The following is a 20,993-nucleotide window of genomic DNA, read 5'->3' as shown; positions in this document are numbered from 1 at the left end:
GGTTAAAACTATGTCGCAGCTTCTCACTAACCACTAACCCGCGCCCTCGGAAACCTGTCTGAGAGAGGCCTCCTCAGCAGCCGCCTCAGCGCACGTGAAGCTCTCACGCGTTGCGTCGGCGAAGAGGCGGGAGCTGGCGGACGCAAACCCAGACCAGGGAAGGGGCGGGGTTCGTGGGCGCATGCGCACTGCCAGAAGACTGGGCAGGCCGTGCCTCCCAAAGGGTTTGCAGAGGAAAGGAGAGCGCGTGGCGCCCCGGAACCCGCGCACGCGCCGTAGCCTCGCCCCGCCCGTACGCGCGCGCGCGCGCGCGACCGTCGCCGCATCTTCTCTTCAGACCCTCCCCGCTCTTGTACTTCAACTAGAGGAGGAGACAGGCGAGAGCAGGGAAGTGTGGGGCGAGGTGGGCGGGGCGTCGCACGCGAGCGCGGCCAGCAAAATGAAGGGAGAGGGAGAGATCCAAGACTACGTTACCGCGTAAACACCCAATCGGGAGCCGGCCTGACTCCGCCCCCTACCCCCACGTTATTGGCTAGGAAGCCCCATATGGGCGGGGCCGGCCGTGGGGTTGGGGAGGGCAGGGGGCGGGGAGGAGGAGGAAGGCGCTGGCGGGCAGTGATGGCGGCGGGTGATGGGGACGTGAATTTAGGCACCCTGGGGAGTGGCAGCGAGAGCAGCAGCGACGGTAGTAGCGAGAGCCCGGGCGGCGCGGGAGCGGCAGCAGAAGGGGGCAGCTGCTTGGCAACGGCGTTGGCGCTTCTGACGGGGGGCGGGGAGATGCTGCTGAACGTGGCGCTGGTGGCGCTGGTGTTGCTGGGGGCCTACCGGCTGTGGGTGCGCTGGGGGCGGCGGGGTCTGGGCGCCGGGGCCGGAGCGGGCGAAGAGAGCCCCGCTGCCTCTTTGCCTCGTATGAAGAAGCGGGACTTCAGCTTGGAGCAGCTGCGCCAGTACGACGGGTCTCGCAACCCGCGCATCCTGCTTGCGGTCAATGGGAAAGTCTTCGACGTGACCAAAGGCAGCAAGTTCTACGGCCCGGGTGAGGAGGAGTTGGAAGGGGAGGGTGAGGACCCCCTGCAGCTCAAGCTCGACCCCCTTCTGATGGGGAGGCCCCTGGGCACAGGGTTAGTTGCCAGCCTTCTCGACATCTGGACCCCCGAGCCGTATCCGCCGCACCTGAGACGGCCCGCCCCCCACACGCCCCAGCCGCGGGCCCCACCGATGTTTACCCCTCCGATTCGGATCCCAGTGTCGCCCAAGCGACACTGAGTTTTCATCTTTTTCCTATCCCATTTCTCCTCTCAGCCTTTTCTTGGGCTGAATTTTTCGAAATCCTTTTAGTTGTCGCCAGTCACGCTGGCCCTCAGCCTTTACTGAGCTTTCTGATTTCTGGAGTCGTCAGGGGCAGGAAAGAAGGAAGATTTCTGAAGTAGGGACCTAAAGTTTTAGACCCTGTAATTCACAACTTTCTTTACTTGTGTGTGTGTGTGTGTGTGTGTGTGTGTGTGTTGTGTGCGCGCCACAGAGCGCTTATCCACTACTCCCCATAAGGCCACGTTTAAGTACACGTAGTTCCAAGTCCCAGCCTTCTAGAATCTATTAAATCCGGTCCCATATGCAGCACCTTGACTGTTTTTTTTTTTAAACCGGTTTTGATACAAAGATGCTTTCCAAGATTAACAGTATATGTGAGATGAGGCTGATCAGAATGCAGATCCTAATAAATAATGGCGAGGTTATTCGCCCCGAGTTTGGGAGGTGGAACTCATATACCCAGCAGGCGTGCTTGTCCAGTTTCTTTTTCTTTTTTTTTTTTTTTTTGTAGCAGGAAGGCAAGTATTCAAATACACGTTATCACTTACTTTGTTTTCACTGAGGAGAAAGAAATTTATAAACAACTATAAATTCATATCACCATGCACCAGTTCTGCAAGTTAAATGTTTCTAAAGCTTTACTTTCAGAGAACTGTGTATGTAAGGTGGTTGGTTTAGAAACCCTTCTTTAACAGTGTAGTTATAGCAGACATTTCAGTTCAGACTCATGAAACCTGTTGGCATGCCATAAAATTGAGCAACATTGTACATGCTGGTTGTGTAGTTATTCTGAGCTTTTAAGGAGTTACTACAATAAAAGTAAAAAAAATTAGAGACCTGTAGTGACCTGTTACTTGAAAGAGGACATCCAAGTCTTAAAGTCAAGGGGTTGGCAAATCTAAAAAGTTGGTTTCCTCTAATCTGTTAGTCCATGATGTTTATTGACACCTGCAACTGTACACTTACGATTTATGGGCTTAGTGGATGGAAGATATTTTAGAAGTGTTTTGGTTTGTTGTTTGTTAATTGGATTAGAGAAGAGAAATGAGAGATTGTACACCCGGTAACAACAAACGTGTTGAACTGTTTCTTAGTTGCTTGTATTTTGTGTATATATTTACATTCAATCCAGCCAAGTCACAGATAGCTTATAAAGTACTTGCTTCTGGTATAAAAATGAAAACCAGATGTCTACCCACTCATATCAGCTGAAACAGTTAATACATTTTTGTTTACTTAAGCGAATGTGGGTAAGACAGTGGGGCCAGAGGACAATATTTAAAGGAACAGACCAAATTAGTTAATTTCTTTTTAAATCAAGAATTTACACAGTTATTATGTATTCAGTGATTAGAAATTGTGTACAGGTTTAGGTTTTTAATACAGAACTTATCCAAACTAAAAACTCTGCTTTTGTAGCCCCTATCTAAACGGACAGTGAAGCAACCAAGTGTTACTGCAAAGAAGCCTATCAGTCCTCACACATTAATGCCTTGCCACTATCTGAAAATAGCTAAGAGAGACAGCCATGGACACAATTTGGCAGCACCCAGTGGCAAATGTTCTGCAACAGAAATTTTTAAATTAAGATGAGAGTTATAGTTATAATACAGATAGCCTTTGTGTGGCTTAAGCTAGTGAGGGGGTTCTTCTCAGATGACAACAGAGGACTCAGTTTTAGGTTAGCTTTCACTGATTTCCAGGTCCTTCCTGATGAATAGGCAGAGCGATACCCCATTATTTGATTCTAAGTAGTTTTGAACAACCTAAACAGATATTTGGAATATTTTTTTATTGAAAGAAACCTTAAAGTTAGCCAGATCAGTTTATGGATTTGGAATTTATTTCACATTAAGAGGATATCTAACATTTCCCAGAAATCTTGAAGCAAAATTTCGGGCTATAAAACAAATTGAGTTTTTATTTTAATTTTTTGCATCCTCAAATCAATTAAGGAATTTTGTAGCAGAGTAATTCAGAAGTAAAAATCCTTATATGAGACTTCGTAGCTTGAAAGAACGAGTTTAGGGAGTCTAACCAATATCCACTCCCAGTTCTCAATAATGGTTTTAGAGTTAAAAGATTATTTGTGAGGCTTTTTCTGTGTTGAAGTTATTTTTATTTTTAGTCATAATTTATAAAGTTTGAGTTCTTAAAAACTTAAATGTTGGCAGTTTAGTGGAGTAAACAGACATTGGGAAACAATTGGCATTAACTACATTTGTCAATATTAAGTTTAGTCACAGTTCGGGCACTTGGCCAGTGTGTGAGGAAAGTGATCATATAAGAAAGAATATGGGAGGAGAAAGGAAACAGATTTGTTAAGCAGCTACTACATCAAATCTATTAATTTGTCATCTCCACAATGCTTCAGTGAGGTTAGTGAACATTCCTATCCTTATGACAGACAGCTCGAGGTTTAGGAATTTGGGGTAGATTGGCTTGGATCACACAGACATGGTATTCAAATCCGGATATATTTGACCACAAAGCCTGTCTACTCTATTTCAGATAAACTGCATTCTGAGATAAACTTATATAGAAAATCTGTTGTTATTTTTATACCCTCTCCTGGTTCCCATAAGGATTTAAAGCCTCAGAAAAACACACTTTCATGGCTTTATGTTGTGCTGTTCAGTATGGTAGCCACAAGCCACATGAATAGAGTTTCTCCATATTAGCCATATTTCAAGTGCCCAAACAGTGCACTTTATAGAGCATTTCCATCTTCCCATCGAGTTCTATTCAATAGCATTGATTCTAGAGGTTAGGGTAGAAGGAGGAGGAAACTCCCATTTGGGGGTTATTATCGTTTAATTTCCAGACAGCTCTAGGAGATAGGTAATGTTCCCATTTTACAAATGTGGAAACTTGAAACTCAGAGGTTTTGCCCAAAATCACGTATCTAGTAAATGGCCAAGCTAGAAATCAAACACAGTCTAACTGGCTTCACAGGCTATGCTTCCTTCCTACTGTATCACAGCATAATATAATTTCATGTTTCCAGCATCATAATCAGAGAAGGCAATGGCACCCCACTCCAGTACTCTTGCCTGGAAAATCCCATGGATGGAGGAGCCTGGTAGGCTGTAGTCCATGGGGTCGCAAAGAGTCCAAACACGACTGAGCGACTTCCCTTTCACTTTTCACTTTCTCGCATTGGAGAAGGAAATGGCAACCCACTCCAGCGTTCTTGCCTGGAGAATCCCAGGGACGGGGGAGCCTGGTGGGCTTCCGTCAATGGGGTTGCACGGAGTTGGACACGACTGAAGCGACTTAGCAGCAGTAGCAGCATCATAATAGATGAGGAAGACTGATCTATCATTTTAAATATTAATAATTATTAATAATTTGGTATAATATTTCTGCAGTGGGATTCTAGCAAAACATTGTGTTTTTTTATTCTTTAGAATGGCAAGAAATTATACCGTTATAGTTTATAATAGTTTGTTCACATTTCTGTTATTAAGATACGTAGCTTCCCCCTTATTCCATGTAGAGTATTCTTTGATATATAACAAAACTAATTTCTCCAACATACCATTTAAATTCCACTGGAAATAAAAAGAAGCTTGTAAGAAGTAACCCCATGAGATGCCTAATATTTAGGAGATGGGGAAAAGGAGTTCATACACCTTTTATGTGTTCTTCCTCCTTTTTTAACTTCATATTCACATGTTAATTTTATTTGTAGTTTGCAAAATTGCAGCTGAAGCAAGAGTTGCAACATATAGACAAACATATTCTTTCATGAATGTCCTATTGACACTACCCAACTTTCATCCTAGTCTTTTGTTTTGAAGCCAACTGGGTCTGTGTTAGGTCTAATGCCTACTATGCACATTCATTACCTACCAATTAGATAAAAGGACCAGCTAAGTTTTCTGATGAATTTTGATACTCTGCTCAAATTTATACTAATTTCTTTTCTTTCTTTTTTTTTTTTTTTTTTTTGGCTGTGCCATGTGGTTCATAGGATCTTAGTTCCCCAACCAGGGATCAGACCCACCCCCTGTATTGGAAGTTCAAAGTCATAACCACCAGCTTGGCAGGGAATTCCCTTTACTAGTAATTTCTACAGTACCTAGTTGGTTGGCCCCTCTGAGTTCAACATCATTCCATTGTTTTTAATCAAAGAGGGAATTGTATTAAATACTAACAGAGTATAAAAGGATAGCTTAAAGCATGTATGAGACCAGAAGATGTTATTCAGGTTGAAGGAAAGGAGTAGATTAACATCTGGAGGTAGCCCGTTTTAAGTTCTTTTCATAGTTCTTTAAACCATGTGGCATAGGTCACTCATCCCCCACATACTTGTGAGATACATCACTAAATAACTGCTGTACAAGAGGCAGCATTTTGTCTCAAGATCAGTTCTGAGAGGGAGTTACCTGGATTTCATCACACTTGCCTAGGTAAATGTTTTGAGTAATTCTGAGTCCTCAAAACTTGTACTTCCCAGCCCTCATGGAGTTTATGTTCTGTTAAGAAAGACAGATAATAAACAATCATTCAATACATGATTATAATAAAGGACTTTATTTATTAGCATTAGATGGTAAAGAGAAGTACTTATTTATGTTGGTTTGTCAAGAAAGTGGGGATTGATACTTAAACAAAAACCTGAAGGAACCAGCCTTACAAAGATTGGGAGTATCATTGTTTTGAAACTGAACTGAAGCACTAGATCTAGAACTGATACCATGTTAATCAGAGGAAGAAACATCCTTATCACCTTACTGATTTTCAGATTTGACTTCAGGCTTCATTTGATAAGTATTACCTCAGCAGTTCTTTTTCCATCCTTTTAAGCAATCTTTTATTTTTTCTTTATAAACAACATAGCTGGATTTTTTAAATTTAATGCCAATACTGTCTTTTAACAACTTCAGTTCAGTTCAGTCGCTCAGTTGTATCCAATTCTTTGCAACCCCATGAATCGCAGCATGCCAGGCCTCCCTGTCCATCACCAACTCCCGGAGTTCACTCAGACTCACGTCCATTGAGTCGGTGATGCCATCCAGCCATCTCATCCTCTGTCGTCCCCTTCTCTGCCTGCCCCCAATCCCTCCCAGCATCAGAGTCTTTTTCCAGTGAGTCAACTCTTCGCATGAGGTGGCCCAAGTACTGGAGTTTCAGCTTTAGCATCATTCCTTCCAAAGAAATCCCAGGGCTGATCTCCTTCAGAATGGACTGGTTGGATCTCCTTGCAGTCCAAGGGACTCTCAAGAGTCTTTCCAACACCACAGTTCAAAAGCATCAATTCTTTGGCGCTCAGCTTTCTTCACAGTCCAACTCTCACATCCATACATGACCACTGGAAAAACCGTAGCCTTGACTAGACGGACCTTTGTTGGCAAAATCATGTCTCTGCTTTTCAATATGCTCTCTAGGTTGGACATAACTTTCCTTCCAAGGAGTAAGCGTCTTTTAATTTCATGGCTGCAGTCTCCATCTGCAGTGATTTTGGAGCCCAAAAAAATAAAGTCTGACACTGTTTCCACTGTTTCCCCATCTATTTCCCATGAAGTGATGGGACCGGATGCCATGATCTTAGTTTTCTGAATGTTGAGTTTTAAGCCAACTTTTTCACTCTCCTCTTTGACCTTCATCAAGAGGCTTTTTAGTTCCTCTTCACTTTCTGCCATAAGGGTGGTATCATCTGCATATTTCTCAGTTTATATTTTTTGTCACTACTCGCATATTTAGATTTATTTCTACTATCTTATTTAGTAATTTATCTGTCAACTTTTCTTTGCCTTCTTTCCCACCATTGTTTCTTGCTGCTGCTGCTGCTAAGTCACTTCAGTTGTGTCCAACTCTGTGTGACCCCATAGACGGCAGCCCACCAGGCTCCCTGTCCCTGGGATTCTCCAGGCAAGAGCACTGGAGTGGGTTGCCATTTCCTTCTCCGATGCATGAAAGTGAAAAGTGAAGTCGCTCAGTCATGTCCGACTCTTAGCGACCCCATGGACTGCAGCCTACCAGGCTCCTCCATCCATGGGATTTTCCAGGCAAGAGTACTGGAGTGGGGTGTCATTGCCTTCTCCGATTGTTTCTTAGGTGCATTTTTTTATTCCACTTTTTCTCCCCTACAGATTTTTGTTATTTCATTTTAGTATAGTTGATTTACAGTTGTATTAATTTCTACTGTACAGCAAAGTGTTTCAGTTACATACATACATACATTATTTTTCATATTCTTTTCCTTTGTGGTTTCTCACAGGGTATCAAATATAGTTCCCAGTGCTATATAGTAGTACCTTTTGTTTATCCATTCTGTATATACTAGTTTGTATCTGCTCATCCCAAACTCCCAATCTCGGCCACCCCCACTCCACCCATCCCTTGGAATCTAGAAGTCTGTTCTCTATATTTGGGAGTCTGTTTTTGTTTCATATCTCCCTGCTAATTTGGATGCATTCTATTTGTATTCTTTTGGTGACAAGAGTCTTTTCCTTAAATTTTTTTCTATAGGCACTTTCACTCTGAACAATATATGAATGTTAACCAAACATTTTTGTACAAATTAGAACTGTCACTTTAAAACACTTTACTGCCATTTGACGGTATTTCTTCATATTAAATATATAAAACAATCATGTAGACAAATGTGAATGGTGCCCCCTGGAGTTGCACACAGCCATACGTTGTGGCCTTGGTTAGAAAGCTTTAACGCTAGTCCCTCCCCACTCCATTTTATGTTATTTCTATTAGAGTTTTACTGTAGGTAATTTTTTAAACACTACCCTCAAACTGAATAATAAACTTTTTTTAAATAGCCAATTTTCATTTAAATTTAGCAATAGAGTTACCATTTTCTTTATTCACTGTCATTTCTTATATCTCATACTTTTGTTCAGAGTTCGGTTTTCATTTTAGTGAGGTATGTCCTATAGTTTTGTCACTAATAAAAAAAAAAAAAACAAACAGTTTCTATCTGCCCTCACTCAGGAATTATAGTACAGATCCAGTTCCAGTTCAGTCGTGTCCCAACTCTGCGACCCCATGGACTGCAGCAGAAGCCTCTCTGTCCATCACCAACTCGCGGAATTTACTCAAACTCATGTCCATTGAGTCAGTGATGCCATCCAACCATCTCATCTCTGTTGTCCCCTTCTCCTGCCTTCAGTCTTTCCCAGCATCAGGGTCTTTTCAAATGAGTCAGCTCTTCGAATCAGGTAGCCAAAGTATTGGAGTTTCAGCTTCAACATCAGTCCTAACTGGTCAGATCTCCTTGCAGTCCAAGGGACTTGTAAGAGTCTTCTCCAACACCACAGTTCAAAAGCATCAATTCTTCGGCGCTCAGCTTTTTTTATAGTCCAACTCTCACATCCATACATGACTACTGGAAAAACAATAACCTTGACCAGACGGACCTTTATTGACAAAGTAATGTCTCTGCTTTTTAATATGCTGTCTAGGTTGGTCATAACTTTTCTTCCAAGGAGCAAACATCTATTAATTTCATGGCTGCAGTAGCCACCTGCAGTGATTTTGGAGCCCAAAAACACAGTCTGTCACTATTTCCATTGTTTCCCCATCTATTTGCCATGGAGTGATGGGACTGGATGCCATGAACTTAGTTTTTACTTTAACAATGCAAACCTTTAACAATATTTTAATATATTGAGAGCCTTCCGTATCAGTTTGGAAAGAACTTTTGATTTTTGGAATGTGTGTGTAATTCTGTTATGAATATATCATTTAATAGTCCACTTTTAATGAGTATTTGTTTCTAGTCTCTTGCATGTTATACATGCGTGCATGCTCTCGCTTTAGTCATGTCCAACTCTTTGTGATCCTATAGACAGTAGCCCACCAGGCCCCTCTGTCCATGGGATTCTCCAGGCAAGAATACTAGAGTGGGTTGCCATTTCCTCCTGCAGGGGAACTTCCTTACCCAGGGAACAAACCCATGTCTGCTAGCGCCTTCTGCATTGCAGGCAGATTCTTTACCTACTGAGCCACCTGGGAAGCATGGTATCATGTACATATCATTTCAAAATGTTACTAAAATAATAATTATTAAATAAATTACTAGAAGTAAGACTACTGAGTCTTAGGTTATGGACATTTTTAATTTGGATAGTTCTTTCTAAATTGCCCACCAGAGATGTTGGACCAATTTACACTCACATGAAAATGCCTATTTCTCACTCTCTTGCCAAAAATGTCATATAAAATTTTTTGGTCTTTGTCAATCTGAGAAGTTAAAATAGTATTTCAATATTATTTTAATTTATATTTTTCTTTTTCTCAGTGAATTTTGGTTAGTTACATTCAGAATTTATTTAAGATGTGAAGTAAGCATCAACTTTTGTTTTTGTTTTCTTACAGAGGGCTATTCAGTTATTGCAACACCATTTATAGTTTTTCTTCCCTGATACTTGCAGTTAAGAGATTATCTAGTTTGACCTCCACAATTTTAGGCATGTAAAATTTGCCTCAAATGTAGGTTGTGGCCTCGAACCCAAGTATCTTGGCTTGGAAGAGGTATTCTTCCAGTTTTACCATGCTGCCTTCCCTCTAAAAGTCCTGGGAGTTCCTAGAACCAAATATAAAAAAGACTATTAGTTGGATTTCATTTAATCACTTTTATATATGGTTTGATTTGTTCCCAGGTCCATTATAACCATATTTGGAATAAATTACTCAGTGTGCATATGTGCTCAGTTGTGTCTGACTCTTTGCAACCCCATGGAATGTAGCCTTCCAGCTTTTCTGTCTGTGGGATTTTCCAGGCAAGAATACTGGAGTGGGTTGCCATTCCCTTCTCCAAGGATCTTCCTGACCCAGGGATCGAACCTCCATCTCCTGAATTTTCTACATTGGCAGGTGTATACTTTACCACTGAGCCACCTGGGAAGCCCTATACCAAGTATTATTAGATTTTTTTTTTTTAACTTGCTTTAATAATCGCAGAAGACTATTGTCAAAACATGTCAGAAAACTAGGCTGTTTAACTTTTAATGAATTAAAGTTTGTCTCTGCGTGCTATGGTTTTTATACCATGAAAATAACTAAAATATTCCTTCTGGAATTTTCTTCTCTTCATAAATACTAATGTATTAATAGATACATAATCACCCTAGTAGAAAATTATCTCTTACGTATTTTAGATGTTTACTTTCTCCTGGAGTTTTTTGCTCATTAAATTAGTGTTTTACAATAACCATATGTTGTTCCCTTTTCAAAAATATGTCACTCCATTATATTTGATTGTATGATAGCAGTTTCAGGATGCAATAATTGGTAGATTTATTGATTTTTGAACTTTATAAAAATCTGTATCATAAGTTGTGTTACCTCTTAAAACTATTAATGAAATCTGGATTCTAACTAGTATAATGTCATTTTGGTATATTTAACAGTATCATAGAAGTAAGATTTATCTGTAAAATAATGTCCTAGAATATTTGTTTTATAAATACATTTTAAAGAATCTGTCTTGGCTAAATAATTGGGTTCATTTTTTGTAGCAAGAATATTCTTGAAATAGTAAATCTAGTTTTGTATCAGCATTATATTTTAGTTTTAGAAGGCAAGAGTTTAATTCTCTTATTATTACTGAAATGTTAATGTTTAAATGAACCTTAATAGTTAAAACAATCTGATTAGTTTATATAAGCTAGCCTTTTAATTTTTTTTATAAATTATACCATACCAAAAGACCTAAGAGCATTTTAAATGTGCTTTCCTTAGGTAGCTCTCTGTTGTTATAGTATTATGGATAGCCAAGAGTAGTCACCAAAATGTTAGAATCATAATATTTAGGTCAGTTATATAAGGGGGTAGTGGAAAGGGAAGGTATTACTGAACTCTCAGATATGATTCTGATTGTGTTAGGGATGCAGAGGAATATACTTTAACTGGACCTCAAATCCTCTTTTCTCAGCAGGTCATCCTTTTCCAACTCTAGTTCTTAGTCTTAATACTACATTCTTTTTGATCTTACAGGAAAAATAAAACTATTTTCAAAAAGACCTTTTCAGAAGTTAAATGCTTCCTGTGGGAAATTTGAAATATGTGGAGAAGTCATTCTTTTCAATAATTAACAGAACATCATTTTGTCTAGGATTAGGCTTGCATTATTAACTGTTGCCTGTAGTTCACTCTTAAGTTAGTGAAACCAAAAAACAGCATTCCCTCTTAGGGAAGTTGGCAGAAAATTTTACTAAAGAATACACTGGTATGTTATCCATATACTCAAAGATGGAGGTTCTTATGACTTCTGTTTTTATAGTGATCATCTTTTCATCTCTCCTTTTTACCATTTGGATGTGTTTAAGCTTGATGAAGTATCCTCAAGTAGATTGAATGTTGTAGACCAAGCAGGTAAATATTATGTAACATAATGCTAAGAAAAGCTGTTGATTTCTACAGCTTTTTTTGGTTAATGTTCTTCCATTTTAAGAGGTATTTTAAAATAGCCATTCCCCTGAAATTTTGTGATGAGTGAAATGCTCCAGTTTTCAGGGTTGTCATTTCATCTTTGGGTTTGTGGGTCCTCTGTGTTTTCTCAAGATGTACTGTGTTTGGTGTAGTTGGAAAAGTGGTTGATTCTGTTAGTAATTTTAGGCAAGTCATTGAATAACTTTGCATCTTTTCATCTGCCAAGAAGGGAGGGCAAAATTATCCCTTCTACTTTGCGATACTATGAGAAGGAAGTGAGATTGCAAGGAAATTCTTCAAAAAGTTGAAATTCTTATTTTCTACTTATAGTTTTTTATAGCCTTAATCAGTTTTATTTTTTCTTTTGTGTTTGACTCATCACTGTTTTAAGTTTGTAAGCATTGGTCCAGTCAGCATTAAGATTTTTTTGGTCATTATTGTTTCTTAAGAAAATATTAGTGTTTATATATATATATATATTTTTTTTTTTTCCCCCCATGTCTTGAAAACAGCCATTGCCACGTGGAGTTATACCACAGAAAAACTAAACTGCTTTAAGGCGGACCACTTTTCTTTCCCTCAGGACTGTTCTCTCTTAATTTTAGTGTTGGGTTTTCTTTTTTTTAACTTGCTTAGTTTTAAAAGTATACCTGTGATGGATTCATTTTGATATTTGGCAAAACTAATACAATTATGTAAAGTTTAAAAATAAAATAAAATTAAAAAAAAAAAGAGGAAGCAGGTCAAAGAAAATTTTAAAAACAAAAACAAAAAAAAGTTAATGTTAGGAATTCCCTGGCAGTCCAGTGGTTAGGACTCAGTGCTTTCACTGCTGGCGCTGGGTTCAGGCCCTGGTTGGGGTCTTGGAAGCCACATGGCTTGGTCAAAAAAGCAAACGTTAACATTTCTCATTAAAAAAGAAGAAGAAGAAATAATGTCATTTGCAGCAATATGATTGGACCTGGAGATTATCATAAATGAAGTAAGTCAGAAATATCATATGATATCACTTATATGTGAAATCTTTAAAAATGATACAAATGACTTACTAATAAATACAAGACATAGAAAACAAATTTATGGTTACCAAAGGGGATGAGGGGAGAATAAATTAGGAGTTCGGGCTTAATGTATATACACTACTATATAAAAGCTTCCCGGTAGCTCACTGCCTGCAATACAGGAGACCCAGGTTCGATCCCTGGGTTGGGAAGATCCCCTGGAGAATCCCATGGACAGAGGAGCCTGGCGAGCTACAGTCCATTGGGTCACAAAGAGTCAGATATGACTGAGCAACTAAGTACAAGCACAATATTAAAAAGAGGTAACCAAGCACCTAGTATAGCACAAGGAATTAGACTCAATATCTTGCAATAACCTATAATGGGAAAGAATCTAAAATATATATACTTTTTAAAAATCACATTTTTTAAAGAATTACTTTGCTGTACACTTGAAACTAACTCAGCATTGTAAATTAACTATACTTAAATTTTAAAAAAGAAAGTAATGTTTCTCCAAATCAATTAACTCCAATTAAAGAACTTCAGATTTTACTCTCTAAATAGAAATTTACTATTTACTATTTACTCTGTACATAGTATTAAATTTCTTAAACATTTAAATAAATACCTTTTTGAATGTCAGTTGAGATGATGGGTAGTGTTTGAAAGTTACCAATATTGACCAGTTGTAAGTAATGTCCCATTTTCTTATATAGAAGACAAATTTAGAAATAGAAAATGGTAGCCTAAGTTTATATTAATAGGTTTATATTAATTAATAGGTATATCCATTCAGTGAGAAAATACATAACCATTAAATGAGAATTGTGGTAGTCACCTAATATTAAGGAGCAATATGGAAAGTACTTAAGAATGGGAAAGCAGGATAAAAAAGTACTTTACTGGAAGTATTACCTTTATTTTTGTGTTAATATATTATTGCCTAATACTGGTCCTTAAATTTATTGCTAAGGCTCCTTTTTTGTTCCATGCAATAAACTTTTAGGGAATGAATTTTCCTAACTCATTCCTAAAACTTACTAGTTTTCCTAAGTAACCCAGTGAGATTTATGGTGCACTGCTCACTGTAGTTCAAACTAAGGTTCATAAATGTTTAGAAATTTTTGAGTTTTCTTCTTAAAGGTATAAATGCTTTCTGACACATAACCTTCAATTTCCTAAATGCTTTCAAGTATGAATATGGGTATAATCATTATTTTACTCATTTAAAAATCAGGGAATTTCCTTTTTTTGTACTGTGTACTTCTCACTCTGTTAAATGGACAGTAAGCTTTTTCACTGACCACTCTGTGACTCATAATAGTTAAGCCAGCAAATTTGATTTTTAAACTGTTTTCTCTACATTTCTTTTGTCATGTATTGATAACTTTTCAGACTCAGGAAAGAAATTTTTATATATAAAATCATGTATTTTGTAAATTTTATTTATTAGCACATAATTCTTCGGTTCAGTTCAGTTGCTCAGTCGTGTCCGACTCTGCGACCCCATGAATTGCAGCACGCCAGGCCTCCCTGTCCATCACCAACTCCCGGAGTTCACTCAGACTCAACGTCCATCGGGTCAGTGATGCCATCCAGCCATCTCATCCTCTGTCGTCCCCTTCTCCTCCTGCCCCCAATCCCTCCCAGCATCAGAGTCTTTTCCAATGAGTCAGCTCTTCGCATGAGGTAGCTAAAGTACTGGACTTTCAGCTTTAGCATCATTCCTTCCAAAGAACACCCAGGGCTAATCTCCTTTAGAATGGACTGGTGGGATCTCCTTGCAGTCCAAGGAACTCTCAAGAGTCTTCTCCAACACCACAGTTCAAAAGCATCCATTCTTCGGCGCACAGCTTTCTTCACAGTCCAACTCTCATATCCATACATGACTATTGGAAAAACCATAGCCTTGACTATATGGACCTTTGTTGGCAAAGTGATATCTCTGCTTTTGAATATGCTATCTAGGTTGGACATAACTTTCCTTCCAAGGAGTAAGCGTCTTTTAATTTCATGGCTGCAGTCACCATCTGCAGTGATTTTGGAGCCCAGAAAAATAAAGTCTGACACTGTTTCCACTGTTTCCCCATCTATTTCCCTTGAAGTGATGGGACCAGATGCCATAATCTGCATTTTCTGAATGTTGAGCTTTAAGCCAACTTTTTCACTCTGCTCTTTCACTTTCATCAAGAGGCTTTTTAGTTCCTCTTCACTTTCTGCTTCTTAAAACGTTTTAAACAGGGAAATCTACATGGTCTGTTCTACAAACTAAGATGAAGAAAAAATTAACTCTTTTTGATTTATATTATAAAAATTGTTTTTTAAATAGCCAGACTTGGGAATCCTCTGGCAGTCCAGTGGCTAGGACTCTTAACTGCCGAGGGCCCAGGTTCAATCCGTGTTCAGGGAACCTAAGATCCCACAAGCTGTGGCATGGCCAAAAATAAGTAAGTAGCCAGGCTTAACCAATTAAATGAAGTAAAACTTCTCCTCTCCATTCCCCAGAAACATTGCTACTGTTAAGTACTTGGTTTGTATTCTTCCTGGTGCTTTTTTCCTGCATATACAAATACAGGTTAAATGTGCATATATGTATATCTTTTTTTAGTTCAAAGGAGGTCATACTATGGACTTCTCTGATGGCCCAGTGATTAAGATTATGCTGCAGCGGGCACAGGTTGGATCTCTGGTCCAGGAACTTAAGTTCCCACATGCCATACAGTGCAGCCAAAAATGAATAAAAAATACAACTAAATGAATCATACTGTGTAATCTAATTGCTTTTTTCAGTTACTATATCATAGACTTCTTTGTGCATCTGTACATACAGAGTTACCTCATTCTTTTTATAGCTATGTACTATTTCATTAAAGTAATGACCTATGATTTATGTAAGCAAATTCTTGATATAGAACATTCGGTTGTTTGGATTTTTGTCTGTTAGTATGTGTTTATTTTGTTCCTACTTTATGTCAGGCACTGTGGTAAGCATTGAAGGTATAGAGATGTGCAAGAGAGTTGCTGCTCTCAAGGACACACTTTGGGAATGACTTGCTTCTGGTAGCCATTCCTCCCTAGACAAGGTGGTTCCTGATTCTTTACACTAATTATTTTGTGTCCTTTTAGCCATATATATATATCCAGCCAATGTTCTGTTGATTATTTTTAGATGCCACAAGTAATTAACAGTAATCAATAAGGCATCGTTTCCCCTCAAGAAAACTGGCTTCCAAACCTAACTCTTCTAAGTGTTCTCTTCTCTCTAATACCTCACAGTCTTCATCTTTAAATAAAGTTTTTTTTTAATATTTGAAGTAACTGAAATCTAAATTTTCAGTGAAAAATGTTACTTTGGTCAAAAGGTAGATTTCTAAGGAATTTCTTCTCATTATCCTGTTTAGTGTCTGCATGTTTTGAAATCAAGGCTGAGTACCAGATAAGAGTCATGAGGTTTCTTTTATTTGACATTTTCCTTTGAGACATTCTAAAATATTTTTAGATAATCTAAATAATTTCTTTTTTTTCCCCAGCGGGTCCATATGGAATATTTGCTGGTAGGGATGCCTCCAGAGGACTGGCAACATTTTGCCTAGATAAAGATGCACTTAAAGATGAATATGATGATCTCTCAGATTTGAATGCTGTACAAATGGAGAGTGTTCGAGAATGGGAAATGCAGTTTAAAGGTACCTTCATTTTGTTGGGTTCTTTACAAATACTAATTTTATGGCCAAAGAAAGTACATACCATTCCATTACTCCTTAAGAGTCTAAGGATGCTATCTGTTTGCATTGCCCTCATTATTTGATGATAAGCATAGCTAACTGTCAAAACAGTTGTTACATGTGCTTATTGTTAATAAAATCCATATTTTAAAATTCACTTGTTACGAACTGTAAAATTTACAAAACTTGTGACATGGTTAGTCTTATAAGGCTTGTTCATTGAGATAGAGGTTTTTTAAACAGGTTTATATTTAAAACTGAATTGATTACTGATACTGCATATTACTTTATTTTTTACATGATTTAATTGATCTTAACTTCAAATCATAAAGGAAAAATGTCATTCTCCTTCATTATATGCTTGTGACATCAGTTTTCACTGCCTCAGTGAACACTCTGGACTGCTACTTACGTGACTTACGGATCTCTTGAAATATCTCTTCTGGCTTCTTGGCACTTGTACTGGTTCTGCTGAACCAAGCAGTCCTCCTATTTCATCCTCTTGATTTGTCAGTTAATTCACTTAAACTCAGTTCAGAATCCTGACCAAGAAATGACTAAATATTACATGAACATAACAATGGGCATAACAGTGTTCTAAATTAAACACATGGTAACATAAAAACAAGTGATGTCACATCTAAGAAGAGAGTTTAATAGGAGGAAGAAAAATAATATACCGAGAGTCATATATCGGGACCTCGAAGAACACAAGATAATAAGTAACAAGTGAATTTTCATCTGTTCGTTTGGTTTGTTTTCTTAGGGACTACTACATGTGTCACATTTTCTCCCCAAGAATATGTCCAGGTTGGATTTACTTTCCATGTGATTTTCCATCTCATATTCTTCTCCCTACTTCTTCAGCCCCAGGAAAGTCACCATTAACTTTTTTAAGATCTTCTCACTGTTGGAAATGCCCTGTGTTGCTACCTTATTTAATTACAATAATTACAGTTACTTTGGGTTATTAAATTTAAAGATCTGCTCTGAGACTCAGTGCACATTAGAGGTAAACCAGTTTCAGAGTACATGTCATCAGACTTATTCCAAGAGTCTGGCATGGGTCCTGGACTCACATATATTTTTAAAATATCTCCAAGTGATTCTGAGGCAGTGTCCTTGATTAAGAACTGGTTGTATGAAACACTGTCCTCCAAAGCACAAGTCCAAAGCTTTATAAATTCCCTGATCCTGTTTTCTTTTGTTCAAGCCTTACATGAGTATAAAAAGACTGGACAAGGTAAAGGATAGGGAAAACTTACCTTATTCTCTATGACTAAAAGAAGCATACACCTTCCCTGCTGTATAATGGAATCATGAAACAAATTTGATTGCTACTGATTTTCTTTTGATGTATCTTTCAGAAAAATATGATTATGTAGGCAGACTCCTAAAACCAGGGGAAGAACCGTCAGAATATACAGATGAAGAAGATACCAAGGATCACAATAAACAGGATTGAACTTTGTAAACAACCAAAGTCAGGGGCCTTCAGAACTGCAATTCTTACTCCCTTTCACAGAATGTCCAGCATCTTTGGGTTTGGTTCACCTGCTGCAAAAAACATTCAACCGATTGTACAAGCTACATGAGTCTCACTATGAAGATTTGAATACTAGACATTATGTATGCTGCCAGACTCATTTGTTGCAGTTATTTGTAATGTCTGGTGGGGCTTCATCCTGAAAGAAGGAGACAGGGATATTTTTAAAGAGCAAGAGAGTCACAAGATTACTTTCTCCTTTTTTTCTTTCCTTTTTTTAAATCAAAGACAACCTGATATGTATTTGCTACTTGAGTGTATAAGAGATTTTTTTGAAATCTCTTAAAAAACACAGCAAGGAATTCCTATTTCATGTGCTGTGTTTTTGTTTTAGCAGTGAGGAAGAGAGGAGACCTGGGCAGGAGAGGTGAGGGTGTCCATCAATTTTAAGTAGTTAAGGCTACTGAAACATTAAAATGGTAAATGTGAATCCCAAGCTTTTCTTTTTGGATTTTGTCAGGGAAAAGAAGAAAACCTTTGTTTCTAAGAAATCTTTGGAAATTAGAAGAATGGATTTCAGGTGGATTTAAGTCAAAGCTAATTCCCCAACAGCAAGATCATTTGAAACTAGTTTTTATCCCTTTCCTTCCCCTAGATCAAATCAATATTAATTGTGCCTTATTTCACTTACATAGACTTGAATTATTTTTAGGGAAAGCCCCTATGTGAATTCTGAAGTCACTACAAAGCAGCATTGAGACTGAAATTGGAATATTCTGTTGACTGTAAAACCTTGATGTCATTCTGTGTATATAGAATGTAAAAGGAATATTCAGTGTTACTGCCATATATATGTTAATATACACAAACTTCATTAGCATTATAATGGCCAAATGCATTCCCCCATGCTTTTCTCTTTTCAAAAAAAAAAAAAATTGAAAAACAAATCAACTCTGTCCCCTAACAGCTGCCTAATTTTAAGAGTCTTGACTCTCACATCTCACTGGTGTGGGTGCATGGGGCTGTAGTATGGATGTTGTGTGGGTGTGTCTGAGTGTGTGTGAGAGCACCTTGGAAGGGACTCTGCAGATACTGTAAATACCCGTACCGTTTTAATAAAGCATGTACAATAAACCAAAATAAGCTTGAGTTGGACTTTATATACAAACTGTAAACCAGTGCATTATAATATGGTAGTCAAGGTTGTGTATTTGATTCAAGATAAGGAAAAATCTTGGAATGAAAGGCAGACACTGGTTAACCAAGTTGTACACATTGTACCACATTCACTGTAACTTTAGGAAGAAATTCCACTTTGTGGAACATTCTCAAGAGATCTGAGATTATTCAGGTAAGAATTGATATATTAAAATGTACATATTTTTACTTTATATTTTGATGCCAACTGATTATACTAGAAGTAATAGCACTTCAGGTGGTAGTTACTGAACACAATAAAGGATATTATACTGATAGGTTTTAAATTCTGTTGTTTGAAAATGCTCTTAACTAAAAAGCCCTATATATGTCTATTATTTGATTTCATCATATCATGACTGTTTAGGTTCTTAATTGGAGACAAGTTATACCCAAAAAGACTATTTTATTTAATGTCACCAGTTAGAGAAAAGAATTCTCCTGCTGTATGAGTATAATATATGCAGAAGCCATCAAAGAAAGAGGAAGTTTTAATTGCAATAATAAGCTAAAGTATGTAAAATACTACATTCTATTGTACTCAGTCTTGGAATGTTTTGTAGAAAATGATGAGTTTCAGCCAAATCTTTGCTGAAGGCTGGTTGCAACAACTGAAGAGTGTTGGTAATGCTTTGTGTGTTTTTATGTAAAATATTTTCTAAACAGATTTGTTAAAAGTACGTGTCCTCTGGAGTAAATTGATATTGAGATATATATATATATATATAATGAATCATTTCAGCCTAAAGTTAAGTAAATCTACACTTGTGAATAGAGAAACCCTAAATATTCATGCAGTAAAAATTATGCAGTCTGTTAAGAAAAATGATTAATTTTGTGTTTTGGACTTGAAATAAACAGTGTTCTATGGACAATTCCTCAATTTCAGTTGAGTGTTCTCATTCTCAGGTAGTTTGATGGGCAGTCATTGAGTATGGGGATGGGAGCTGTGGTGACTGATGTTGCTGCTGTTCCTCCCCCCAGCCCCTTAATCACTATTTCCCCAACCTTCCTGGTTATTAGAACCACTTGAGGTGCTTAAAATACAAATTCTTGGTCCCCAGTCCAAACCTGCCACCCAGTGACCCAGAATGGAAAAAGTGAGTCTTGGACTGTAAGGAGTCCCTTGGGTATGATCAGGCACAGTTGAGAACACCACACCAGTCTTTTCAAGTTATACAATTGACCTTTGAACAACAAGGGTTTGAACTGTGTGAGTCCACTTTTATGCAGTGTTACTATATGCAATAAATATTACAGTACTTCATGATCCACATTTGGTTGAATTTGTGGACGTGGAACTGTAGATTTCAGAGGGCTCTAAGAGGAGTTTCTGTCAGCACAGGTTGGTACCTCTAAACCCCCACATAATGTTCAAAGTTCAACTGAAATTGTCTTTGTTTTCTACTTGAAATAGACTTAACCTTTGGACAATTTTGGTCTGATTCCCTGTATGCGTTTTTTTGATTCATTCCCTAAACATCCATAGTATTTCTGAGTAAAAAGTGAGATTTCACATAAAAATGTAGTGTGTGATTTTTTTTAATTTATTCTCATTACTTTTTATTTTTTTGATAGTGTCTTCAAGTTGGCATTATGTTTCCCAAATAAAGACTATATTGTAATAGTGTACTAGCCAGTTTCTCTTCATTAGAAAGTGAACCCATTCAGATTACAGGTCAAGTTTTTTAAAACTTTGACTATGGTGCTTAATGGTTACTTACGTTTTCCTGACAGAGATTCTACCTGCCTTCTTTGAAATCTGCAGAGTCTAACACATTTATCCCCACCTATGATCTAGAAAGCAAAGTTAATATATTGAACTAGTACTGGGGGAAATTATTCTGTTGAAAACTTGAGATAAATCAGACTCTC

At 37.9% G+C, this 20,993-nt stretch overlaps 1 protein-coding gene across 1 annotated transcript; it reads left to right on the top strand.

Moving 5' to 3' along the window:
• The first annotated feature begins 207 nt into the window (after window positions 1–207).
• PGRMC2 (progesterone receptor membrane component 2) lies at window positions 208–20,001 on the top strand. The gene is made up of 3 exons (XM_027567321.1): window positions 208–1,036; window positions 16,241–16,396; window positions 17,803–20,001. Exons 1-3 carry the CDS (start codon window positions 547–549, stop codon window positions 17,898–17,900), a joined length of 744 nt encoding a protein of 247 aa, XP_027423122.1. The 5' UTR covers window positions 208–546; the 3' UTR covers window positions 17,901–20,001.
• Window positions 20,002–20,993: the final 992 nt, after the last annotated feature.

The sequence above is a fragment of the Bos indicus x Bos taurus genome, chromosome 17 (genome assembly GCF_003369695.1).
Source record: "Bos indicus x Bos taurus breed Angus x Brahman F1 hybrid chromosome 17, Bos_hybrid_MaternalHap_v2.0, whole genome shotgun sequence".
Classification (NCBI taxonomy): domain Eukaryota; kingdom Metazoa; phylum Chordata; class Mammalia; order Artiodactyla; family Bovidae; genus Bos; species Bos indicus x Bos taurus.
Note: the sequence above shows the minus strand (reverse complement) of the source record. Positions and strands in the feature narration are given on the sequence as shown.